We start from the raw sequence: 24,221 nt of genomic DNA, 5'->3' as shown, positions 1-24,221 counted from the left end.
TAGAAGAGCATGTTGGACTGCCCACATTTCCTTCAGGTTGATGTGCCAGGGAAGATGTTTCTTTGGCCAAAAGCCCTGCTGGCAGTTGTCTAGAAAATGAGCTCCCCAAGCGTAATCCGAAGCGTCTGTGGTCATGATCTGAGAAGGCTGAGGCAGACGAAAGGGGTTTCCTTCGTTTAAAGCACAGGCCCTGGACCACCAAAGGAACTCCTTTTGGAGGCAGGGAATCAGAGGTATCATTGTTTCTAGGCTGTGGTAATGCTGAGACCATACACTCTTTAGGTACCATTGAAGTTTTCTCATATGAAGCCTTGCATTTGGAATCAACAGGATGCAAGAAGCCATGTAGCCCAAAGCCTGCAGGAATTTCCTTGCAGTGAGCTGAGTCAAAGTAGCCAAGGTTTTGAAAACTGCTGCCAGATGTACTTGCTTTTCTGGAGTCAGGAAGGCCTTTTGCAGGCTTGTATTTAGAAGAGCTCCCAAAAAGATCATTTGTTGAGAGGGGATCAAATGTGACTTTTTTGTGTTCACTGAAAATCCCAGTAGTAGGAGGAGGCGCTGAACAAACTGCAGATGTTGAAGTAAAAGATCCTTGCTGTCCGCCTGGATAAGGCAATCGTCCAGATAAGGGTAAATTTGAATCCCTTGGAGTCTGCAATAAGCCACTAATGGAGCCAGGCACTTGGTAAAGACTCTGGGCGCAGTAGATAAGCCAAAGGGCAGTGCAGAGAATTGAAAGTGTCTCGAGCCTGCCTTGAATCTGAGGTACTTTCTGCGTTCCTGTCTGATGGGAATGTGTAAGTAGGCCTCCTTCAGGTCCAATGTTACCATCCAAGTATCCTGAGAGAGCATGGGAAGAAGTTGTTGCAGAGTAAGCATCTTGAATTTTGGAATTTCCAGAAAAGTATTTAATACTGAGAGGTCCAGAATAGGTCTCCATGCATTTTGTTTTCTTGGGACCAGGAAAAGTCTTGAATAAAAACCCTTGCCCATCTCTGGGAGTGGAACAGGTTCTTTGGCTCTCATGGCCAATAAAGCGTCCACCTGATTTAAGGCCTCTGACCATTGATGTTTTGGCAGATCTGGCCAACTGTAAGACCTTGGCAGAGTATGAAAGTGGAATTTGTAGCCTTTTAAAATCACATCTAAAACCCATTTGTCCTGGGTTATATGCGTCCAATTTTGGTAAAAAAAGAGATAGTTTTCCTCCGAGAGGAGCTTCCAGGCAAGAAGGACCTGTAGCCCAACAGAGGGAGTCATTGGGTCTGCTTCCTTTGTGATTGAGGTCTGTCTTCTCCCCTTCTAGGTGAAGAAGCAGTCCACTGTCTGGACCTATAAGAGGCCTGTGTCGCAAGAAGGACCTGTAGCCCAACAGAGGGAGTCATTGGGACTGCTTCCTTTGTGATTGAGGTCCGTCTTCTCCCCTTCTAGGTGAAGAAGCAGTCCACTGTCTGGACCTATAAGAGGCCTGTGTCTGTGCCCGGCCTCTAGACCATCTATATCTTCCCCTTTGAGGCCTGTCAGAAGTGGGAAAAGACCAATTTTTGGAGGGCCAATTTCTAGAAAATCTAAGAGGCTGAACTTGTAAAAAATCTTTGACAGTCTGCATAGATTTTGCTTTTTCCTCCATCTTTTTAATAACCTCCTCAGCCTTAGATCCAAATAACACATCATGTTGAACAGGGGCATCTAACAGTTTCGCCTTAACCTGCGCAGGTAAATTCTGCTCTCAAAGCCAAGCATGCCTCCTTATAACAGTACCAGAACTGCGGCCCTGCAAGAAGCTTCCAAGGCATCAAAACCACAATGTAAACTATGTTTGCTAACTTGTTCAGTTGCATGCAAAACTTCCTGTAATTCCTTGTCCTCTGCACATGCAGGAAAAATAGAAAGCCTTTGCTTTAAAACAGACAAAAGAAATTGCTGATACTTGAACATATGAAACTGGCAATTTAAAGCTCTAATAGAAAGAGTAGCAGAAGTATAAACCTTTTTGCCCCACCTATCCAAGGCACGAGAATCCTTTTCAGAGGGAATAGGATTTTTAGATGAAACGGCCTTAGCAGCTTTAGAACCCTGAGAAATAGTTTCTGGATCTGCAGAAGGGTTCTTAAATAAGAATTGATGGGAATCAGGGACTCTGTAAAATCTATCAGGCTTAGAAGGAGCAGGCAAGGAATCAGGATTCAGGTTAGCTTCAGAAAAAGCATCATCCACAATGTCAAGCACAGGAGGAATAGCCAAAGGTCTGTGTTGAGGGAGAAGGAGAAATTCTCTAAGTCTCTTTTTGGAAGCAGAATAATCCTGACCTTCCCAATGAAAATGCTCCCTCATCTCATGTAAAGTTTCCCCAAAAGAGAAATCTTCAGGGGGAGAAGCAGAGGGAATAGAGTCCTCTGCATCTGAATCCTCATAAGGAGGAAAAGAGTAATCCTGGTCAGAGGAAGAGACAGAAGACACAGAAGCCTGGTCAGAGGAATCATAAGGTAAATCCTGTCTAGGCCTTTTTTCAGGAGGAGGGTGAGAACCCCTAATCATTGAAAGTAAATCCTCAGCCATCCGTAGTAATTGCTTCTGGGACTTGGGAGCTGAATCCGAAGCAGCTGGAGTAGAAACCCTTGGTTTAACAGGAGTTTTTGCCTTTGGCTTTGTTGAAATAGTTATATGTGAAGGCCTGAAAACTCCCTCAGAAGCCGGTACCTGCACAGCGGTTCCGGACTCATCTGAAGGAGCGACATCCGAAGGTCCTGCAGCAGATAAAATATTAGGCCTAGATGGCTCCCCATGGGAGTCCGTGTTGGCCATCGGTTCAGAAGTGGCGGACGACAAGGGCTGCAAAAGCGCCTCACTGACTACCGCTGAACCCGAAGCTGGCTCCGGCTGCGAAAAATCCTGTTTGGACCTCGGAGGCCTATCCTTGTCCTTGCGTTTCTTTTGAATTCCAGTTGTCGGTAACGTATCCGACGACATCCTGTAATTAAATCGTCTACCGAAATAGTTCAAGGCCCAATCGTACCTACGCTTGATAGTACGAGAATTAAACCTAGCACAGAACCGACAACAAGAAACGTCGTGGTCAGGGCCTAAGCAAGGTAGACACTAAGAGTGGAAATCTTTATGAGGTATTTGTTTTCCACACGATATACAATTATTAACTTTTTCTGACATCGGAGGAGCAAGAAAAAAGTTTCCCCAACGGGGTACTTAGCTTGAGAAGAAGTTGAAAACTTCGGACCGAAGTAAATCAAAGCACGTTGTTCTGAATACGCCAACCACCGACTTGCGAGCTGCTTTCCACCGCACGGCAAGAAAGACTGGAGAAGATGGCGTCAGCTGTCAGCTATGTACCTCTGCGTTCTGACGTCAGGGTACTTGCTGGTACAGCCGACGCCGGACCCAGACTTTGGGATTCTGGCCGACCTCGGGCTGCCTGCCGGCAGGAACACCCTACAGTTATGACTGCAACAGTGAAACACAAAGAACATCTGGAGCCAGTCTGACACCCAATGACTCCTTAAATCTTCTTGATGACATGGGAAGGTAAAACCACAGAGATCAGTAGCTGCCCCATAGGTTAGCCAAGAATAAGACTTAGAAGACAGATAAAGAAGCCTGGATAAGTTAGTAAAGGGTGAAGTACAGAACAAATGCTAGAGAGGCAAGTAAACCACTGATAGTTCCCTAAAGCACAATATCCTGTCCTAAATACATAAACCTACCAAGTCTACAGGAAAATTCTGTCCAAATATTTTGCATAAGCATTTACACACACACTCCTTTAGAAAAATGCTGACAGTGCCACAAACATTCAGTTTCCTAACAAACATATTTTAGTTAAAAAAAAAAAAAAAAAAAAAAAAAAACGCAAGTTTTTTGCAGAAAATTGTTATTGAAGAGTTTCTTCTCTGTCTTGAAGGATCACTACCAGACCGACAAGATCACCAAAGGAGTGCGCTTTGATGGCAAAAAAGCTATGAACAGACTTCAGTCTCTTCCTCCTCTTGAGCTCCACACAGTTACAGCTCGCGGAAGGTGCCCAAAAGCTTTGAAAGCTGGCTGGTGGCAAAGGGTAGGTATCAACCAGCTTAGGCTACTGCAAGAGTGATGTACGTGTTGAACACTACCCATTCCCTTAACATGAATTAACAAAACTGATGACTGCTTTACTCAGGGATTTTACGAGACCCAGTCCCCCACATGTGGGGTTGTCAGGAGGCTTTTTGTTGCACTGCAACTATTGACTATATTTAGGTATAGTACACTACAGTGTTTGTGATTTTCTGTCCATTCAACAAGGTGTATGGCTGGGGAAGTAGTTTGCAAAACATTTGCTTTAAAATCCTTTAGTCTTAGCCAATTTGCATTCAAGAAGGTTTCTTTCAGTGAATGGCCCTACATTTGTACAAGAGCAACACCAACCATAATGCCAAATGAGAATGCAGTGGGAAATGTGAGGTCAAGGCATGAAATGCTATAGAAGGAACTACCTCTAGCATCAAATTGTACACTCAGGAATCTTCCATAATGCCATAAACACATGGAAAACCAAATGTCTGACATCAGACAAAGGAAACCACCTCAGCTAACTTGCATTCAAGAAGGTTTACCTCAGTGACTAGTCCTAGGTTTGTACAGCTGAGCAACACCAACCACGGTGCACCAGCATAAAGTCACCTGAAGGGGAAGATGAAGAAAGTTGATCCCCTCAATCTGAAATTGCATCCAAAACATCCTTTGTGCTCTGCTACACAAAGTGGGATAACGGCCACATCTCCGAGCTTGGCCTCAAAAAGTGTTGACAGGAGGCTGCCTCACTGAATAAACTCATCTTTGTTAGTAGGCAGTATCCTCATAGGAAAGGGTTAGCTATCATAAGTGTGGCAGACTAAAAAAGCAAGACACAGGCTTACAACTATATTATAAATTTCAATCTTCTAAATTTCATGCTCTAGCCTGAGACTATATTTACTTCATTTTAACTTCTGAGCTAAACAAGAAAATGGCAATGGTCTGGGCCAAAGACAAATGTAAAATTAGCAGAACAATATAACAGTTTAGAGGTTATGGTCTCTGCCACTCAGCTTTGAGATCCAGGTTTCAATTCTGATCACTTGTCATTGAGGGGATTTAGAAGTTCTTCCCATGTCTGTATGGGTTTTCACCATGTACTCTGGTTTCTTCCCAATAACACCGCAGTGGTGGTGCTGCGGTAGCATTGTCACCTCACAGTAAGACGCTGTCCAGTTTGATTCTCAGCTAGAGCATCTTCTGCATGGAGACATGCATGAATGGGCGTACCTTCATTGAAGGTTGTGCGTCAGGCCTGGCAAGCCGTTACGTAAAAATCAACTGCCAATCATTAGCGGACTGGAGTTCCGCGATGGCGACCCCTAACCGGGAAAAGCCGAAAAACACAAACAAACAAACAAACAAAAAACTCTGGTTTCTTCCCACATTTCTAAAATAGCCTGACTAATCAGCTATTCTAAACTGCCCACATATACATCGTTTACCTTTGCTCATGCTGAGCAGGTCAAAGCTGAAAGAGTCTTAACAGACCAATTTAACTACTAGTTAAAAACATTTTTTATAAGTATAACACATGTAGATCATCAGCGGTGGTGGTGCTGCGGTAGCGTTGTCGCCTCACAGTAAGACGCTGTCCGGTTCGATTCTCACTTTCTCAGCTAGAGCGGCTTCTGCGTGGAGACATGCGTGAATGGGCGTACCTTCGTTGAAGGTTGTGCATCAGGGCTGGTAACTCGGCACGTAAAAATAAACTACCAATCATTAGCGGATTGGAGTTCCACTGTGGCGACCCCTAACTGGGAAAAGCCGAAAGACACAGCAGATAACACATGTAGACTGATAGAAAAGCCCATGGGCTGGTTCCTCCTCTACTTTAAGCCACTTCTATCACTGCTAGGCGTTGGGCATTTAAGAAACCACAGGTTTCTCTCTTTTAAGTCAGAGAGATGAAGATCTGACACATGCAGCAACAACTACCAAGAAAAAAACTCATATGATGATCCTTACTAATGATGTGGCAACTGAAAGTCTCTACTTAGTATGCAGTGAACAAAGAAACATTCCAATGGTTGATGTTAGGAGGAAATCCAAACTGTATATGTGGCTAGGAAGAAGTGAAAAACCCAGAGATACATGCACCCTTTGAAGCTGATGCAGGACATAAAAGCCTTACTAACTCTTTCCAAACAGTGGCTGGATGCTTAGGCTGCTATTTCAGCTACTAATACTGCACAAAACTGATGAACATCAAAGAGGCTGAGAATATCAACAATCACAAGAAAAGGCATCTGAAAAGAGATATGCAATTCTTCCACTAATTAAAACAAGGAGGGATTAGCAATGGTACTCAGACACCCCCTCTTGTGAACACAAGCACAATCACATAAGACCAAAAGAAAACATCTCAAATTTCCACTGGAGGCCAAGCCTGCACACCAGTTCAAGTGTTGCATCCATTTAAAAATTCACTAGGTAAACTGTCATTTCCATTCACTCTAGCCTTCAAGTAACAAATGTAAACCCTTTTTTTTCCCTTCTTTTTCTCAAGTCTTTAACAGACCATCAAGCTTACCACCAGATGCACTAGTGACCCTGGGCAACAGCCCTGCAGATCACTCATTCCCTTGAGGGGAGTGGCAAGCAGAGTGAGTAGCAGTGCTGTTATCCTTCAGAAGGGCTTTCTTTTTAGACATCTACCTCACATGCTCAGGGTCATCATCTTTCCAAGGGAATAAGCATACAATGGGCCTTTGCGATGCATAGTCATGCCTCCTCGTGATATGACCAAATGGTCCTGGCTCCCCTACAGACAGATTTGCTTTGGGATCCAAAGTCTCCAGCAGAAATACTACCATAGAAACGGTGCCTTCCTCACATGCTCTTCCCACCATCACTCTACAGAGGTGAGCAGGCTTACAGCTCATTACTCTTCTCCTCTCCCACATGAAGTCCACCAGATACCTGAGCCTCTAGTCAAACTCAAGCCACTTGGGTCACAGTAAGGACTTTACTTCTCTAAGCCAACACAGCTGGATATGTGTCAGTAATGTTCTTTCAGCCAGACTGACAGTATACCAAGAGGAAATTAAGTGCTATACCGGCGAGTCTGTCTCTAACCGCAGTGTCATGTCTCAGCCTCATGTTAATCAAAAATAGAAAATGAACATCTGCTAGTCCCTAGCAGCCATGAAAAGTAGGTAGTAGCCAGCAACCATCAACCATGATGATGACTTTTTTGTAGTAGTTGCTGAAAACCGCCTGCTCATACAAAGAGGACACAAAAGTAAATGAACAGTTTGAAGTGTGAAACAGCAGACCAGCTAGAGAAACCGATGCTGGTAGAGAAATAACAGGAGTATAAGGGAGACTGCCATCCTACAGCGATACAAGCACACTACCAAATGATATAGATGGCTCATCTAAAAGACAGCTAGGAAAAAATTGGTTGTTTTGATGTGCAACTATTCGGTCAAAAAGTCTTGCTTGTATTGTGATTACACTTCAACAGCACACTTCAACATAAAGCCTTGTTTCTTTTTTTTTTTTTGTTTGCTTGTTTTTGGTCTGTAACTGCACAGGCAAAACCATCAAACATAAGCATTATCAATGAAGGTCAAATACGCGTTTCTATTAAACCTACTATTGCAAAACCATTTTGGGCAAAATTCACACCCTGGTACTTGCACAGAGTTCATTTCATGTCAAATGCATTCAACTACAGGAGCTTAGTACACATTAAATGCATCTTAATTCAACTGCCACAGATACAGTAAAAATATTTGAAGTATCCCTTACATTTTTAATTTTACCAGCAACGAGCATCTCCAGTTCATTCATACGTTTTGCTCTTTTCTCCTCATCACAATCTTTTCTGTAAATAAGGTTAAAAAATTAAATTAATACAATATTTCTGTGCTACTACAAAGTTTTAAGCAAAATACCAGACGAATGCAGGTGTCAGAACAATTTATTCTAACAGTGATGTACATAGCTCAGTTAAGAAAGGCCTCACTGTTGGGTACTAAAAAAAGATATAGCTGTACAAGAAATAAATAAAATAAAATTAACAAACAGAGGGATCCTAGACTAAAACAGCATTAAAAGAACAGGGCATACTGGGCAAGAAAAGAGGGAAAAAGAAATGGGAGTTGGTCAGAATTTGGATCAGCACCTTGACTCAAGCAGCACTGGGACAGCAGAGGATACGAGTCCTGCAGACAAACAGATGAATTTCCAAGGAGAATGTCAAGTAAAGATGGTAGTGGCCTGGCTTACTAAAGTGAAAAAGGGCACAGTGGGACTGCAGAGGAGGCGACAAGAAGTCAGTAGGCAGAATGGAGGTAATAAAAAGTTAAAGGGGAGAGAAATTGACATAGGGAAAAGTTTTCAAAGGAACACAGTCAAGTGAAGTGGCACATAGTAAGGTCAAAGGAGAATGTGGGCATTGCAGACAAGAAAGCTAGGACAAAGAAGACTGAAAATTACAGGTGGCTGGGCAAATGTAACAACAGTGATAAGTGATAAAGAGAAGACAAATGAGGTAGCTATGGAAATACACAGTGAGGAAATTAAAAGGGAAGTGGGAAAGTAATAGCATATAGCCAGAGGGGAAGGACAGGCAGTAAGGGAGCTGAACAGTGGAAAGAATTTGCAGGAACAAAGGGATTAGGTAAATCACAGGGAGTATGACAACTTGCACAGATGGTAAGGAGGGTTTAGGAAAGAAGAACTGAGGGGGAGAAACAGTTGTGTAAGATCTTTCCATAACAGCAGTTGTCCTACTTTTCACTGCTGCAATATTCTTAATATGTGGGATATCCTGCCAAGGATAGTCAAACGTCCAGACACTATACCAAAGCCTTTACATTACCTAGCATCGTGCATCAGCTGTATGGTCCCCACGTAAGCATGGGGAATAATGGTGATGTAAACAAGCTCAATCCTAAGAAAGTGCCCCAGGAGAACAATAACCATAGCAACCCCAGGAAAAACAAGGACATGTCTATCCAGAGAGTAGAGGAAAGGAAAAGGGAATAAGGCAAAATAGGAAACCCTATGGCCAGCACAGTGTCCCAAAAGTAAAGGGAGAAAAGGGGGCAGGAAGGAAGAATGCATGGACCAACTGCTATAACAATGAAAAGTCCTGGCAAAAAATTCAGTGACTCCAGAGGGGTGGAATACCCAGGCTGTTCTCAACAAGGGCAGAGAAATGCTGCCCACAAACGAGGTGCTGTCAATAGGTAGAAGAACACTAAAGAGTTCCTGAATCTGGTGTATAAGCTCTTCTACGAGGGGAAAGCAACAGATGGTGGGACTGGATGTCTTTTTGTAAAGGAGGTCACTGTAGTGACAAAGCAATTGTGCTCCGACACAGCTGCATGGGTAAAGGAAATCCTGCTAGAATTACTGAAAGCACTGGATACTGTTGGTATGTTGTGGTGCTGTGGGTGATACTTCATTCTAATGCTACTCTGAAGGTTGGGACAGTACCTCTAAACTGTCAAACTGGTGTACTGATTTACATTTTCAGGAAGGGGACAAAAGGATGTGTTCCAGTTACACAGAGATCATACTCCTCACTCTCTAGTAAGCACTATGCAAGGTTATTGAAAAGGAGAGTTCATCCAATAGTTAGGCCTCTGCTTCAGGAAGAAGAGGAATGCAAACTCTATCCAGGCCATGGAAAAGTGGAGCAGATCTTCATCCCTGCACGAATACTGGAGGAGTCATGGGACTTTGTCAATATTGTCTACAAGTGTTTTGTGGTTTTGGAGGAGGCATGACTGCTAACCTAATGGGAGGTATACAACAGCATAAGGTCTCAGGACTGCTGTTTCATGCCATTTAGCCCTTAAACCTGAAGAATGATAGCATTATCCAAATTTTCAGCCTTGTGTAGAATATAATCAAGGTGGGTGCAGAACTCTGCCAAGGGTGTTGTGCCCTGTCTCCTTCACACACCTGCAATCATTAGGATATCAAGGTAAAGCCAAAATCTGGAAAGCACTTAATCTAGAGATATGACTGCATCATCTCCTATTTTAATTTCTCCAAGTCATTTTGGGTTTCTTATATCATGCTGGGAACAAACCCATTCTTTAGTCAGCATACACTTACAAAGTTCATGAAATTAGCATTCTTTCTGTCTTTAATGTTAGTCAAAAGTGTTCTCAGCACATGCAATGTGCCCAAAATTGACTCCTTTTGTAATTTATACAGAGTTGTGTGTATTTGTAGCATACCCAAGTACAACTGTAAATTCTTTATTAGACCTGCTGCACCTACTAAAATTAAAACTGTCTGGGTATCCTTCCCCACTGCTCTCATTTCTGCCTGCAAATCCTGGTATTTTATGACTTTGTGTCTCTCTGTATATAAAACACACTAATCATTGGTGTGTGAATTTCAATCAGTGCTACTATTGTCTTTTTTTTCATGGACTACTATATCTGTTTTTCTCGCATTTATAAACTTTTGGTAATGGGTAATCATAGCTCTAAACCGCGGAGCAAGAAATCTGGACAAAGCCTAACATAATGGGGAACAGCAGCCCAAAAAGAGAGATTTTAAATATTGCTCTCAAACTTCAAAAGTTGCTGGAATAACAGTATTTGTGTTAGCATGCATTTTCTGAAGGCTGTGACCTCAAACTGAGATGCATGTTATTATTTTGCGACTTTAATCCTCAGAGATTTGCCAGAAAAACACAAATTTTATGAGGAACAGACCACAAAATGAGGCAAAAAACTGGACAGCCGAAAGGTAACTGGGCGATCCAATGTTGTATAAACTTCAATATCTATAATGCTTTGTGGTTCACGTTTCCAACGCTTCTCAGTGTTTGCACAACCTCCAATTAACGGTCTTGTCACACTATTGTGCCTTTCAGTATCAGACCCCCTGCCATGAGTGTATCACACCCACCATAGCCTTCTGTCACCCTCTCTCACCCTTTACGCAAAATTCCTCTCTGCTAATAATCTTACTTACATATTAAAACTTTTCTATTCTCACAGACACCAGAGTAGCAAATAATTCACTAGTTTATCAAATGATTCAATGTTATCACATTATTCTGTGTAATTATTCTTTATTTCATGTGCTACTACTGTCTTGCATACACTGCATTTAATGTGTAATTTTCTAATTGTATGTAGAATGGGCATGCCTTCGTTGAAGGTTGAGCGTCGAGCTGGCACCTGTAAAAAATCTACTGCCAATCATTAGTGGACCAGAGTTCCGCTGTGTGGAACCCTAAGCGGGAAAAGCCGAAAGAAGAACATTCTAATTGTATGCAATTAAATGTGGAGCTTTGCTCCCCAGGCCTCCAGTGAAAATGGGCTCTTCTCATGCCCAGTGGACTTTCCTGGTAAACAAACGCAATAAATAATAAATGTAATTGCTCTCTCTCTTTTTTTTAAACAGAATCTGCAGCTGTTTTTCCCATGTTCAATGGGCTTTGCAAAAGAAAGTGTATATAGCCCACTATCCTGGACCACAATTATTAGCCCTTTCAACTTTTGGTTTCAATTCACCCCTCCTTAACCATTCCTGCATCAAATTTTAGGGCAACATTATTTGTTTGTTTATGAATGCTACCTGTTTATTTGTCAGTAATGCAAAATTTCTTAGTAATTATTCATGTAACTATGTACTGTTGGAGCTTTTCTCCCCGGGCCTCCACTGAAAACAGGCTCCCAGAGCCCAGTGGACCTCCATGGTCATCAAACTGGAATGAATGAATGAATGAACGAACATGAGGTTGTCCCAGGCAATCTCTGCAACTGCCACTATAATTTATGGATTTTTACAGTTCTTTCCTTTTCACCGGATCCTTTTCCTTACTTTTTTTTTGTTTGTTTTTGGCACATTCAGTTGCAGTCTGATTTTCTGTCTTCTGGTTTGATTTACATTCCCACTCTACACCAAAATGCTTCTGCTAAACTAAGCAAGGACATCATCTTAGATTTCTGTTCCTTATGCTTTAAAATTTTCACTATGGTCTTCATGTAGTGAAAGCAGCAGATATGTATGCAGTTCCATGATTGCAGATCTATATATGTAATCAATTTCGAGGAGGGCCCAAACTCCTTCAGAGCACGGAATATGTACCTTTGGTAAGCACAGACAGTTCTATACCATCTGACAAGTTTAACTTCTACTTTTCCTGTCCAACTTTTCCGGTACTTTTTGGGGCCAGTCAAACTTAGAGCAGGAACAGCAAACTGGTTTATAGCTTGGACTTTATTCCTAGATGTCAAGGCGATTTTCAATATTAGTTTTAGTTTCTGAAGTATTCTTTATGACTTTTATTCTCATCTGTTCACGTTTCATTACCAAGCTTTCATCTATTCCTAAATATTTATACACGACCTCCTGCTGAAGTTCTTTATATCACATTCCTGCCTCAGACTGACATTTTCCTGGTGCTGCAACTTTCATGTTTAAAATTTTGCTTTTGTACATTTATAAAGACTAAAATGACATTCTTATATAATCTGATAAAGTTTTAACCATTTGTAGTTTTGCTTTCAACTCCTTACCTAACAAGCTATACAATTTAAAGTAATCCACAAAAAGTAGATGGAATATCTTTAAAGTTTTGTTTCTGAGAACCAAATTGTAACCATAGCCTAATCTGTTAAGTAAACAGTTTACTTGGTTAAAAGAAAGTCAAAACAGCAGTGGTAACCAAAAATCACCCTGGAATATCCCCTTTGAATTCTTCTGACTGGGATAATTTGTCCGTTGTCATGGCTCAACTGGGAAGTGGTTTGCCACTGTTTAATGTTCACTGTAATGTAACTGATCGATGCAGGGTGCATCTTATACATCTGTAAGTGCTCTTTTATCCATGAAAGTGGGATGCTGTCAAAACTAATCTAGCCATGTCATACCCATGCCATACTTGCATTTTCCCCTTTTTACAATTGCCCATTATGGCTTTATTTAGTAACAAATGATCCCTTGTTCTATACGATTTTCTTCTGTTACCATTTTGTTCTATTGCCAAAACTGTTTTTTTTTTTCTAAATGACCATACACCTTCTCTCCACATCAATCCCAGTATATAGTTTGCATATTGTCAGTAGGCATTTAATAGTTTTTAGGATGGCCTGCAGGTTTCAGTCTTGAGGAGGAGCACCATTTTTGCTGTTACTTACCAGGTTTGGTGTTTGCTTGGGATTTGCATACAAGTAGTTCTTTCTGAGGGTTAAATCTCTGTGTAAAGATGTTAATGCTTGGGGTTTTCATTTGGAGCTTTTCTTAATTTTCTTTCATTTGCTCTGACCAATATTTCATCCCATTTCATATCCTCTACTTTACAGCTCCTTTAAATTCTTCAGTTCATTCAGAATCTTTTTTACATTCAACAGGGTCTTCATAAATCTTTCTCCAAAATGTGCCTATTTCTTTTTTGCTGGTGTTCCTATTCCTTTTGTTTTGTTGCTCAGTTCTCTAGAAAATCTTTTTGGTCATCCATAAATTGCTTATTTTCTACTTTTCCTTTATATTTATCTGAATACTTTTAAGTTTTTTCTGCCTGTGTGGATATTTAGTTTTTTTTTTAAATAGTATACGATAAATCTTGATCTGTTTTGATACCATGCTTTGATTTTATTACATCCATGTTTCTACGTACTTTTAGTTATCTGTTCCCCTATCTATATTCTTCTACCAGTGATACTTCTTGCCTTAATTGCTTTGTATTTTGACTGTTCAATGCTTCCATGTTGGCATTTTACTTGCTCTCTTCCTTTGCATTGTTAGTGTTACCACAAACGTGGAGTAAAAAGTATCAGGTATTAGTTTACCTGCACTTAATATTCTTATTACTATGTTCATTTATTTGACCAATCGTTTAGCATTCAGGGTCTTATTTACTTTCTCACATATTTAACTATTTAACTCACTCTTCTCACTAGCTCTCTCTAATCTTCCTTCACTACTCTTTCTACTGTCTTCTAAAATCTATTAAGCAATTTAATTTTTCTCTGCGTCAGAGAAAAATTCTATTGTAATTGTCTTGCCTTCATGCAACTACATCATGATAAAACTAGTTTTTGTAACCACTTACCCCAAAAACAATACTCATCTTAATGATATATTTATTTTTATACATCTTGAAATAGTTATGCTATACTCTTGATTATTGACACTGTATAACATTGTATTGCTACTTAATGCCTTGTAATAATCCTGTAACATTGCTGTTTAATTCTAATTCATAATGAAAATTGTATAATATGTTGGAGCTTTTCTCCCCGGGCCTCCGCTGAAAAAGAGCTCTTCAGCTCAGTCGGACAATCCCGCTCAACAAATGCAAAATAAATAAAATTTCCTTCATCTAATCTTAACATGTCTACCCATCGCTATTAAATCAATTAAGTCTCCTCTTAAATGACTTTCTTCTGGATTGATTGCTGTCTGCTTTCTGTGAATAATCTACAGAAAGTTCCGGAAAATCTTCTGGTGACACATCCACTTCAGAATACTCTACTTCATATGCTACTCCTTCATAGGGGAATGGCCCATCATTCCTCAACATTACCTGCAGAGTTCCCACTGTTTCCTGCTCCTTCCCTTGCTCTGCAACTTCAGCTGGACTTTTGTGCCCATCACCTACAGACGTTTCCAGAGGCATCATATTGCAAATCTTCTGCAAATGCCTCCTGCTCCACCTGTTGCTCTTTAATCTGGGGACCTGTAATTCCATCATATTTTGACATTTCCTGTATTGGATTCGCCACATTAAATCCTTCACTTTGCAGATGTCTATCTTACTAATCTTGCTTTCTATATTCTATTTTTGTTTTATTATTTTTTATTGTGAAATGTTCTACATCCAGGTGCCTTTGACTGTATTTCTATTGAGTAGCTTGGCTTTCTCCTATGCAGAAATATTGCAGTATATCAGATCTCTTTTTCATTCCCATGTCCATGTCTTTTTTTTCATACCTTTCAATAATCTCTGGGTTTGTTCTTTATATTTATGCAGATCCACTGTTGCTTCTTTTTCAAGGGGCTCAAAATTCGTCCGTCTATGCAATGTTTTCCATAAATCTGTTGTATTAATGAAAACAAATCTCCCTTTGAGTACTGTAAATACCATTATATTTTTTGTAAACAACTTACAAAACCCTCTGTGATTTCAAACTAGACAGAGACTCTCGGCAATGAGTTTTGGCTAGCAGTGAACATAGGCCAGATGGCTCTATTCATCTCACTTGGCTGTTGACATATGTACAGACACCTGAATTCCATGACGATATGTACAGACACCTGAATTCCATGACGTCTGCAACAGTAACATCATAAACACCTAAAACAGCTCTAGCTTTAATAGTCAGAGAGCAGGTATCAGTGACCCCTCTGTTGGCCAGTCTGCTATACTTAAGTTGACAGCACATAATAGTTTGCATGCCACATGGTTTAATAACTGTTAATGGCAACATTAAGAGACTGCATCTTTTTTAAAACAAGTTACTTAAGCAGAAACTAACAACTTTTCAGTAAAGCACTGACAAAAATGAGGAATGGCAGTAACTGCCTCCAAATATGTGCAATTAGTACAGCAAGAAGGTAGTAATAGAATATGTAAAATCTGCCTCACTAAGAAATAGTAGTGATGAGTGCAGACAATGCATTTTATTCCCAAGTACAAATAACATACAGCAATAACATTTTCCTCAGTATGAATACAGGCTCCCAACTTTCTAAGATGCTGAAAGGTGGAAAGCAAGGGCAACAAATTCAGATTTTGCAACCATATGACGAAGACAGATGGAGTCCTAAAGAAACAAAAAAAGAAAGAAGATGGAGCCCAAAGGAAACAAAAAAAAAAAGAAAGAAACAATGTGAAAGGAATAAGGACACGTAGAAAGATAAGAAAAAGGTGAATATAAAAACAAACAAGATACTGTGTGTGAGGCACTGCAAATGTTTAAAAAAGAACAGAGAAAATAAGTATCTATACATCATAAAATATTAAACATGGTCATTGATTACCTGATCCTTATCTCTCCCTGTCACCCAGGTCACTAACTATAGCAAGCACCCAGGTCACTAACTATAGCAAGCACCCAGGTCACTAACTATAGCAAGCACCCAAGTCACTAACTGTAGCAAGGCAGTTGACAATGCAGGAATCAACATATCTACTGAATCACTGGACCAGCACCTTAAAAATTTCAAACTACCTTATTTTGGCAGTAGGCAAACATGTATAAAGAGTTGGAATGCGACTATCAAGAGCCAAAACCATAACAAATATGGCCGAATGCAGTACTAACCTTCTTACAGTCTCCCAGATACGCTTGGCAGCGATAACTATGTCATAGCTGCTCTTCTTGTCGTTCTGCTGTCTGTTGAGCTTTAGTTCCTTCTTTTGCTTCTTGATCTCTTCCCATTTAGGTTTTTTTGCTGCAGGATCTAAGAGATACAGTAATGCTGATAAACACACAATGCAGTAACAAACAGGACACATAACAATGTGCACTTAAATAGCAGTGCAAACTAACAGAGAGAAAAATAAACTGTTGTACTCCGCTACCATAATCGGAATTAAAGATGCCACATTTCAGAATAACCGAGATAATTACGTCAACTGCTGCATTTCCAGGTGCTTCGATTCCCTAAGCCTATAGTCTTAAACCCCCTCTCTCTTCAACAGTTCTTCGCTATTTATGAGAATTGGTTTGCTCCCTAATCACCCTGCAAAAGGACTCATTTAATTTGTTAACCAACAGATATCCAGGACCAGAATTTGCAAAAATGAAATTACTCAGAATTTTTTGCCCCCTACCTAGAACTGCTCTGCTTCTCTCTCTTTTTGTCAAGAGGGTAGTGTCATTATTGTATTCAGGCCTTGTTCCTAGTCCACAGTTCCATCTACCCTTTCATCCAGTGAGACCAGTCTTGACTCTTTCTCTTGACAAGTTGGGCCTGAACCAACAAAGCAACACAGTGGCATTCTAAAATGTCCTAAGTATCAGAGTCAAGTCCTGACTCCTCCTCTCACTGGGCAGGGGGCCTGGCCAGGCAAGTGCAGGTGCTGAAATGAATCCTGGCAGCATAGGAGTCCAAAAGCATGGAGTGGTAACAATATTGCCTCAGTCTCTTCTATCTGATGGAGTAGGAGGGCCCAAAGACCTCACGTCCCACTCACACTTGTTATTTAGTTAGCCAAGGGGCATGCAATGAACTCCAATGAGGAGCATTCTTATCTCTACAGGTAATTCCTCAGGAGTCATGTTCACTGCCTGACAGGCATCTCAGTGTACCCTTGGTCTCCACCAGAGAATCGAATGACAGGAATACCCAGTGCATGGATTCTTCCCTCCTTTCAGCCAAGTAGAGATAAGAAGAACATCATTCTTCTTTATTCCCTTCCACATTGCATCACCACCAGCAAGCACCCCACTTATCTCTTTAACCAAGCAGTTAAAGTTGTCGCCTCACAGCAAAAGGTTCTCTGGTTTGATTCTTGGGTGGGGTGCCTTCTATACAGAGTCTGCATGTCCTCCCTGCTTCCTCTGGGTGTTCCAGTTTCCTCCCACATTCCAAAGACATGCATCTGCAGCATTTCTCCCCAGGCCTCTACTGAAAATAGGCTCTGTCCTACTCGGACTTTCCCAGTCAACAAATACTAAATAAATAAATAAATAAATAAATAAATAAAATAAACTCAGATCCCCACACCTGCAGTCAGGGCTTTAGCCTACTTGGTCATCATAGTGTGTTACAAACTACTCAAAGTAATTTGCACTGCTATGCATCCCTAAAAAAATCAAAATGCTATAATATTATAGAAAATGTATATATATATATATATATATATATATATATATATATATATATATATATATATATATCAGTGTTTATGAAGATGGGCTAAACCCCAACACCACACAGACTTGCAAATTAAATTCTGAGGTTGCACTACCCTGGTGACAAAAGACGAGTTTGGTTTTCCAGCTTAACCAAGTTTTCTCTTTACTCTAAGGTACTGTGACCTCAAAGAAAAGAGACAGAGATTAGGAGGTACATTAGATGAAGGTGGAGCACCACAATTACTTAGGTTCTTCTTGAGCACACTAATAGCAAGTTGAATATTCTAATTTCTTTTCAAATGTTTTTGTGCTACTTTGTGAAAATCCTGATACTTTTCTGTATCAGTATTATCTATACCTTAAATGTAATTACATGCGTCTGTGGCCTATAGCTGCATCACTAAGCATTATATCGCATTACTGTGTATTTAAACAAGCTGCTTATTTTTATGACGACTGATCTATGCAGTTCTCTTGCTCAGGCTGCTTATGGAAGTAATGATGTTAAACCTGTATAACTTGGCAGGTATTAATTAAGATTTTATCCCTAAGCATACTGTATAATTACACAGTAGAGCTGACTTGTCGAGAGCTTAAAGAACTGCACCTTACTAAACATATTCTACTGTACTGAATTAGTGATTTTATGTTGCCGTTCCTTAACCTGTTACCTATCTTTTTATACTGCTCTCATTTTAATATGTGCATGTAGTGCATCTACCCTCGCAAACTCTATTTGTGTAACAATTGCAATGCTATGTTAAATGTGCTTTTTCAATGTTATTGTGTTTGCTGCAAACTAATATTTCTGTTGATATAGGTTCATAGGTTAGTACTAGGCTAACTGCCCTTGCGAGCCATTTTTAAGCCTAGCCAATTATCCTTTGTGAGACTCACACCCTGCACCTTGTGTTTGTAAGGCAAACACTTTAACCATTAGGCCACTCTCTCAACCCCTAAATAAACAGCCTTCGCAGGTCTTGAACCCAGGACCCTGTACAATATAGTCACAGTAGTTAACCACTAAACCATCACAGCAGTGCTGCAACTTTCACACAGTTAATACTGAGTGGTACGCAAAAGGGCAGGAATGAATTATGACGACTTATCCCTTCTATTGTTCTGCCTTTCCTTCACAGGTTACCTGATAACCACACATTTCTCAAGTATACTTCTCAACTGTCACCAACTTTGCAGAATATAGTACAGTTTTGTACCTACCATAAATGTAGATGTTCGAGGATCCACATTGCTGCAGTCCTAACTATAGGGTAGTCCGCTGTCCAGTCGGCCCGAATACCAAAGTATGTCGGTCAGCGCGATTAGACTGACGCCAGTACGCCAGGGTACTAATGCATGACCGACGCCATATCCTCAGTCTTTTCTTGCCCCAGGTGTCAGAAGACCCTGAAAAGATAAGGCCAAAACCAAAAACTCCCAACATATCTGCACCAACATATATATATATATATATACAAAATATACATGATTAGCTGAATATAACCTCTCCTACACAACCCCCACTGCAGCAATGGATGGATCCTCATCTACATTTATGGTGTAAGGTACAAAACTGTACTATGTTCTTCATTCCACATTGCTGCAGTCCTAACTATTGGGTAGAATCCCAAGGGAGGCAAATCATAAGGAAGCAGGAGCTGATAACATACACTGCAAAATAGCTGTGGCAAAAACCAGCCCTAGACTTAGAGTAGAGAGGAAGGTGGTAATGCTTAGAGAAAGTATGCACTGAACTCCAAGTAGCTGCCCAAAAAATATCCTTAGTTGCACCCCCCTTAAAAAAGTTGCTTGAAGTGGCAGCCCTCTAGTGGAATGAGGCCTAATCTCCCAGCTGGAATCCTTGCCATGATGGGAATAACAAAATGCAATGCAAACGAATAATCCACCTAGAAATAGTTTGTTTTGACACAGGCTTGCCCTGAGAACTCAAAGAAACAAACAACAAACTGCCTAAAATCCTTAGTCCTGCTCCATGATAATAATAATAATTGCCTGTGTACATCTAAAAAGTGTGCAAAAATCTTTTCCCTTTATTTTGGGATCTGCATATGCATAAAAGTAGGCAAATGAATAGTTTGGCCACACTAGAAACCACTTTAGGCATAAAGGATGAAAATCAACTCAACGCCATAAGGGCCTGTAACTCAGAAACCCTTCTTGCAGGCAGTCTTCCATGACAAGTATTTCAGTTCAGCAGTAGCTGCAGGCTCAAGGTTGTAGAGTAAGTTTCTCCAACACAAAATTGAGATCCCAAGCAGGAGTAGGGGGGTCTTATATTCTTTGCCCCCTCCTCTAAATTGCTTGAACAACAAAGGATGAAAACAATGGTGGGTCACAATCAATAGTGAGCTGAAATTGCTGCAGCATGAATCTTAATGGAAGAGAAAGACAAACCTTGTCCAATAACTCAGTAAGATATTGAAGAGCCACACTCAAGTTAGGCTCTGAAATCTCCAAATTCTTTGCTGCAGTCCAAAATAAAAATCTCTTCCATTTTTCATGCATTTTTTTTCCTTCATGGGCCTCACTTGGCTAGGTCTATTCACATCAAAAAAACTTGTTGAGGAAAGTGAGTTGGCTGTTGTCTTTCAAAACAGAATATGCCAGGCTGATGAAGAGAGTGAAGCGATGACCGTTTGACAGACGACCGTCCTCTGAGACAACAGACAGACAAATCAAAGTGCAGAATCATGAGAAAAGCCATACCTCACACCTCAGTAATGGGTACCAGGTGCTGCTCTCTGCCTAATGAAATATTAAAATCAATCATCCTTGTCTTGTTCTGACCTTTTAGAAGAACCTTTGGAAGAAGGCAGAGGTGAGGTGGGGCATACACATGAAGATTTTTCCAACTGAAAAGATCATCCACAATCCAAGCTGTGTGATGAAATTCTCTTGTGCAAAACTTTGGCAGCTGGTGGTTTGGTGGAGAGCGTTTAACAGATGTCTGGAGTTCCCCAGACACTGTCAACTTTTTTGATATATGAAGATCCAGTTTCCACTGTGGGGATCCATGATTGTTCTGCTTAACACATCTGCTAAGGAGTTCTGCTCCCCCCCGCAGAAACCTTGCCTGAAGAGTTAGTTGCAAGCTAAGCAGTCTCCCATAAAATCATTGCTTGCCTGCACAATGGGTAAGAATGTGTCCCCTTGTTTTTTGATGTACCACATGACACAGTGTGTTTGTCTGTTAGAATCAACACCTGCCCTGGAGAGTAACTCCTTGAAAGCCATTAATGCAAACTGGACTGCCTAACATCTCCTTCATGTTGATATGTAGATGCTGTAGTCTGGCAGGCCACTTGTCTTGTATCCACTTTCCATTTAGATGAGCTCCCCAAAAGCAAATGTCTGCATCTGTGTCGCTAATTTGACTGCGCCTCTGGCCGGGTCACAGAGAGTCCCTTGTTTAGTGAGCCCACCACCACCAAAAAATTTTTTGAATGCAAGGTATTATTTGAATGACAGTGTCCAAATCCTGGCAGTGCTGTGTCCATACATTTTGAGATACCATTGTAGCTTCCTCATATGCAGTTTGGCATTGGGAAGCACCACAGATGCCAAGATGCCCATGAACCCTAGGGTTGAAGGATGCTTCCTTGCAGTCAGCCGGACTGAAGAGATAGGTGATAGTAACTGGGGAAAGATTTGTTTGTTTGTCGGTTGGTTAAAAGGCCATTGGTTGCTGCTGTTCAGTCTCACACCCAGAAAGCACATGTCTTGAGAGGGTACTATAGACTGACTTTATAGAATACCTAGGCATCTTTAGCACTGCTATGACATATTCAAAATGCTGTAGAGATCTTTCCTTTCTTGAGCCAGAATCAGGCAATCGCCCAAGTAAGGATAGATTTGAATTCCGCCTTAAATCACTGACTGAGCTTCAAAGCCTGAAGTAACCTTTCACTGGAGCCAGAACCTTTGTGAATACTCTGAGGGCGAGAGAGAGAGAATTGAAAAAAACAGAGAACTGATAATGAGACTAGTCTTATAGGCATGAATTAAGAATAGGCACTCCTTCCCTAAGCTTCCTGTAGATCTATCCATCCATCCAAAGTGATCCTTGCCCAGCTGTTGTAACGCATTAACATTTTGAAACATGGAATGTCCAGTTGAGTGTAGATAATAGATAAATCCAAAATTGGTCTCCATTGGTCTCCGTTCGGTTCCCTTACGAGAGAATAAAAAAGAATAAAATCTTAGGCCCCACTTTCCCTTTCTGGCACAGGAAATGGGCCCAGAGTAACTGAGAAATTTGCTTGTGAGCCTCTTGTCCTGTTGAGGAGGAGGAATGTCTGGCATGCCTGAAAAAGGAGGCAAGGTATGGAAATAAAACCTGTAAAAAGGTGAATGATATCCAGAAACCCATTTGTCTTGGGTAATTAAATCCCATTTTCTTTGAAAAGAGACAGTCTTCCTCCTAGAAGAAGGTACTGGCAGCTGGGCAGGTCAAAAGGCAGGTCATTGGGTCTGCTGACTGACCCTGACCCTCCCCCCAAGTCTGGTCTGAGCTGACTCCCTGCCCCCCTGCCTAAGGCCACCTTGAGCTCTGCCTCTACCACGCCCCTAGACCTACCCCTAGACTGAATCATAAGCAGGATAAGTCCATCCTTAGCAGGCTAATTTTTTCTACTAAACTCGGAGGCTGCCTGCAAAAAAAATCTACAGTTTGCATAGACTTAGCCTTGTCCCTCCCATCTTCTTTAAAACTGCTTCCCACAGGGCGAACCAAACAACACATCAGACTGTAAAGGAGCATCCAAAATCCTTGTCTTAACATGCTCAGCTAAGTTCTGATCTCTCAACCAGGCGAAGAACAGAAATCCAGAGGCCTGCACAGCAGAGCAGCATCAAAACCAATCTGCAAGGAATTATGCATTCAACCACATGACACAGCCCCTGCAATCCTGCCACTCAACACCCTCCAATAGCTTCACAATCCTTTAACCTTGAATTTCAACTGCAAGAAAGTCCTCCTGCTGATTTTTACAAACATGTTCACAATTAATCTCTTTTTCCCTCATGGCTAAAACAATTTGAGTATACACTTTCTTGTCCCCCAAGATTCAACAACCCTTGCATTAAAGCCTTTAGGACATAAGCAACTGAGTTTTACCATCTGCACCAGGAGGCCCTCTTTATCAGGAGCCCCAGGAGGAGTCTCGGGGTCTGCCCTAGGACCTTTAAAAGATGCCCTGAGACTCCCAATACCAGATAAGTACTACCTCCTAAGGACTACTGGATACCTAGGCATCCGCCTGAGGGAAAAAAACATCTTCCAAAACATTCAAAACATTCAAAACCAGAAAGGTCTAAAAAAACTGCAAAAACAAAAAAAAACAAATTTTCTAAGCCTTTTCCCTGAATCAGAGAAATCTTGACCTTCCCAAATAATGAATGCCCATTCAAAATGATCAGAGAATCTGAAAATTCCTATTAGGAAGGAGTGAAGGAAATGAAAGGAGAACATCAGAGTCAGAAAATAGAAGGGACTGTAGCTTCACCAGTCAGAATCAGAATAAGGAGAGACCTCTGATTGCCTCACTCAAGACTCTCAGCCTCCTCCACAGGCTCAGACCACTCTATCCTCAGAATTCCAGATCTCCTTATCAACTCTCAAGGGAACCTGCCATTATTTTCATTATCATCAAACCCCAATCAAAACCCCCTCCCACTTTAAGAAACTCCTCTGGCCCAAAACTAGAAGCCTGAAAAAAGAAGAAAAGGAAGGAACAGACCTTAGGGAGGAAGAGAGGGAAGAACAGCCACCTGAGAAGAAGAGAGGAAGAGCCAGCCTCCTGAAAGCCCCTCAGCCTGGCCTACTTCCTCTACTTACTGTTCCTCCTAAAACACATCAAAGAAACTCCTCCTCCGACCCTGCCTCTAAAGAACCTCCTCTAAACCTCTACCGCCAAAGAACCGGACTGTAGGCTTTGCTGTTTTGCTGTTTTGCTTTCCTTTTTCTAGGCCCTTTGTTTTTCGCCGGAGCATCCCGGCTTTTATAATTATAACGCTTCCCAAACACTAACCTGGCACCATCCAACCTTCTCTCTCTTAATAGTCTCTTTACAAAGCCTAAAACCAGGCACACAACAACGCGGCAACAGGCCTAAACACAGTATACACAAAAAGTATAAATATAAGTATGAGGTATCTGTTTCCCACAAGAAATAAGAAGTTATTCACTTTTTTCTGACATCCGTTATATACTGGCAGAAAAAAAAAAAAAATCCCCAAAAAAAAAAATTAACCAACTTTCTTGGTTTTGATTCTGGCTTCTGGAAACTTTCAGAACGCCAACGAACGCCAACCTGCACCGCAAACTTGCTTCTGCCATCC

At 41.1% G+C, this 24,221-nt stretch overlaps 1 protein-coding gene across 2 annotated transcripts in view; it reads right to left on the bottom strand.

Moving 5' to 3' along the window:
- The window catches only part of PUM3 (pumilio RNA binding family member 3), a 907,478-nt gene that overhangs the window by 783,900 nt on the left and 99,357 nt on the right, over nt 1-24,221 (bottom strand). For both annotated transcript variants that reach the window (XM_044061088.1, XM_044061087.1), the window contains exons 4-5: nt 16,323-16,461; nt 7,825-7,900 (exon numbers count right to left, since the gene is read on the bottom strand). In XM_044061088.1, coding sequence (XP_043917023.1) covers nt 7,825-7,900; nt 16,323-16,461 — 215 coding nt within the window. The remainder of the gene's footprint in view (nt 1-7,824; nt 7,901-16,322; nt 16,462-24,221) is intronic.

The sequence above is a fragment of the Protopterus annectens genome, chromosome 2.part0, assembly GCF_019279795.1.
Source record: "Protopterus annectens isolate FY-2018-M chromosome 2.part0, PAN1.0, whole genome shotgun sequence".
Lineage (NCBI taxonomy): Eukaryota > Metazoa > Chordata > Ceratodontiformes > Protopteridae > Protopterus > Protopterus annectens.
The sequence above is the reverse complement of the archived record's forward strand: the minus strand, read 5'-3'. Positions and strand labels throughout refer to the sequence as shown.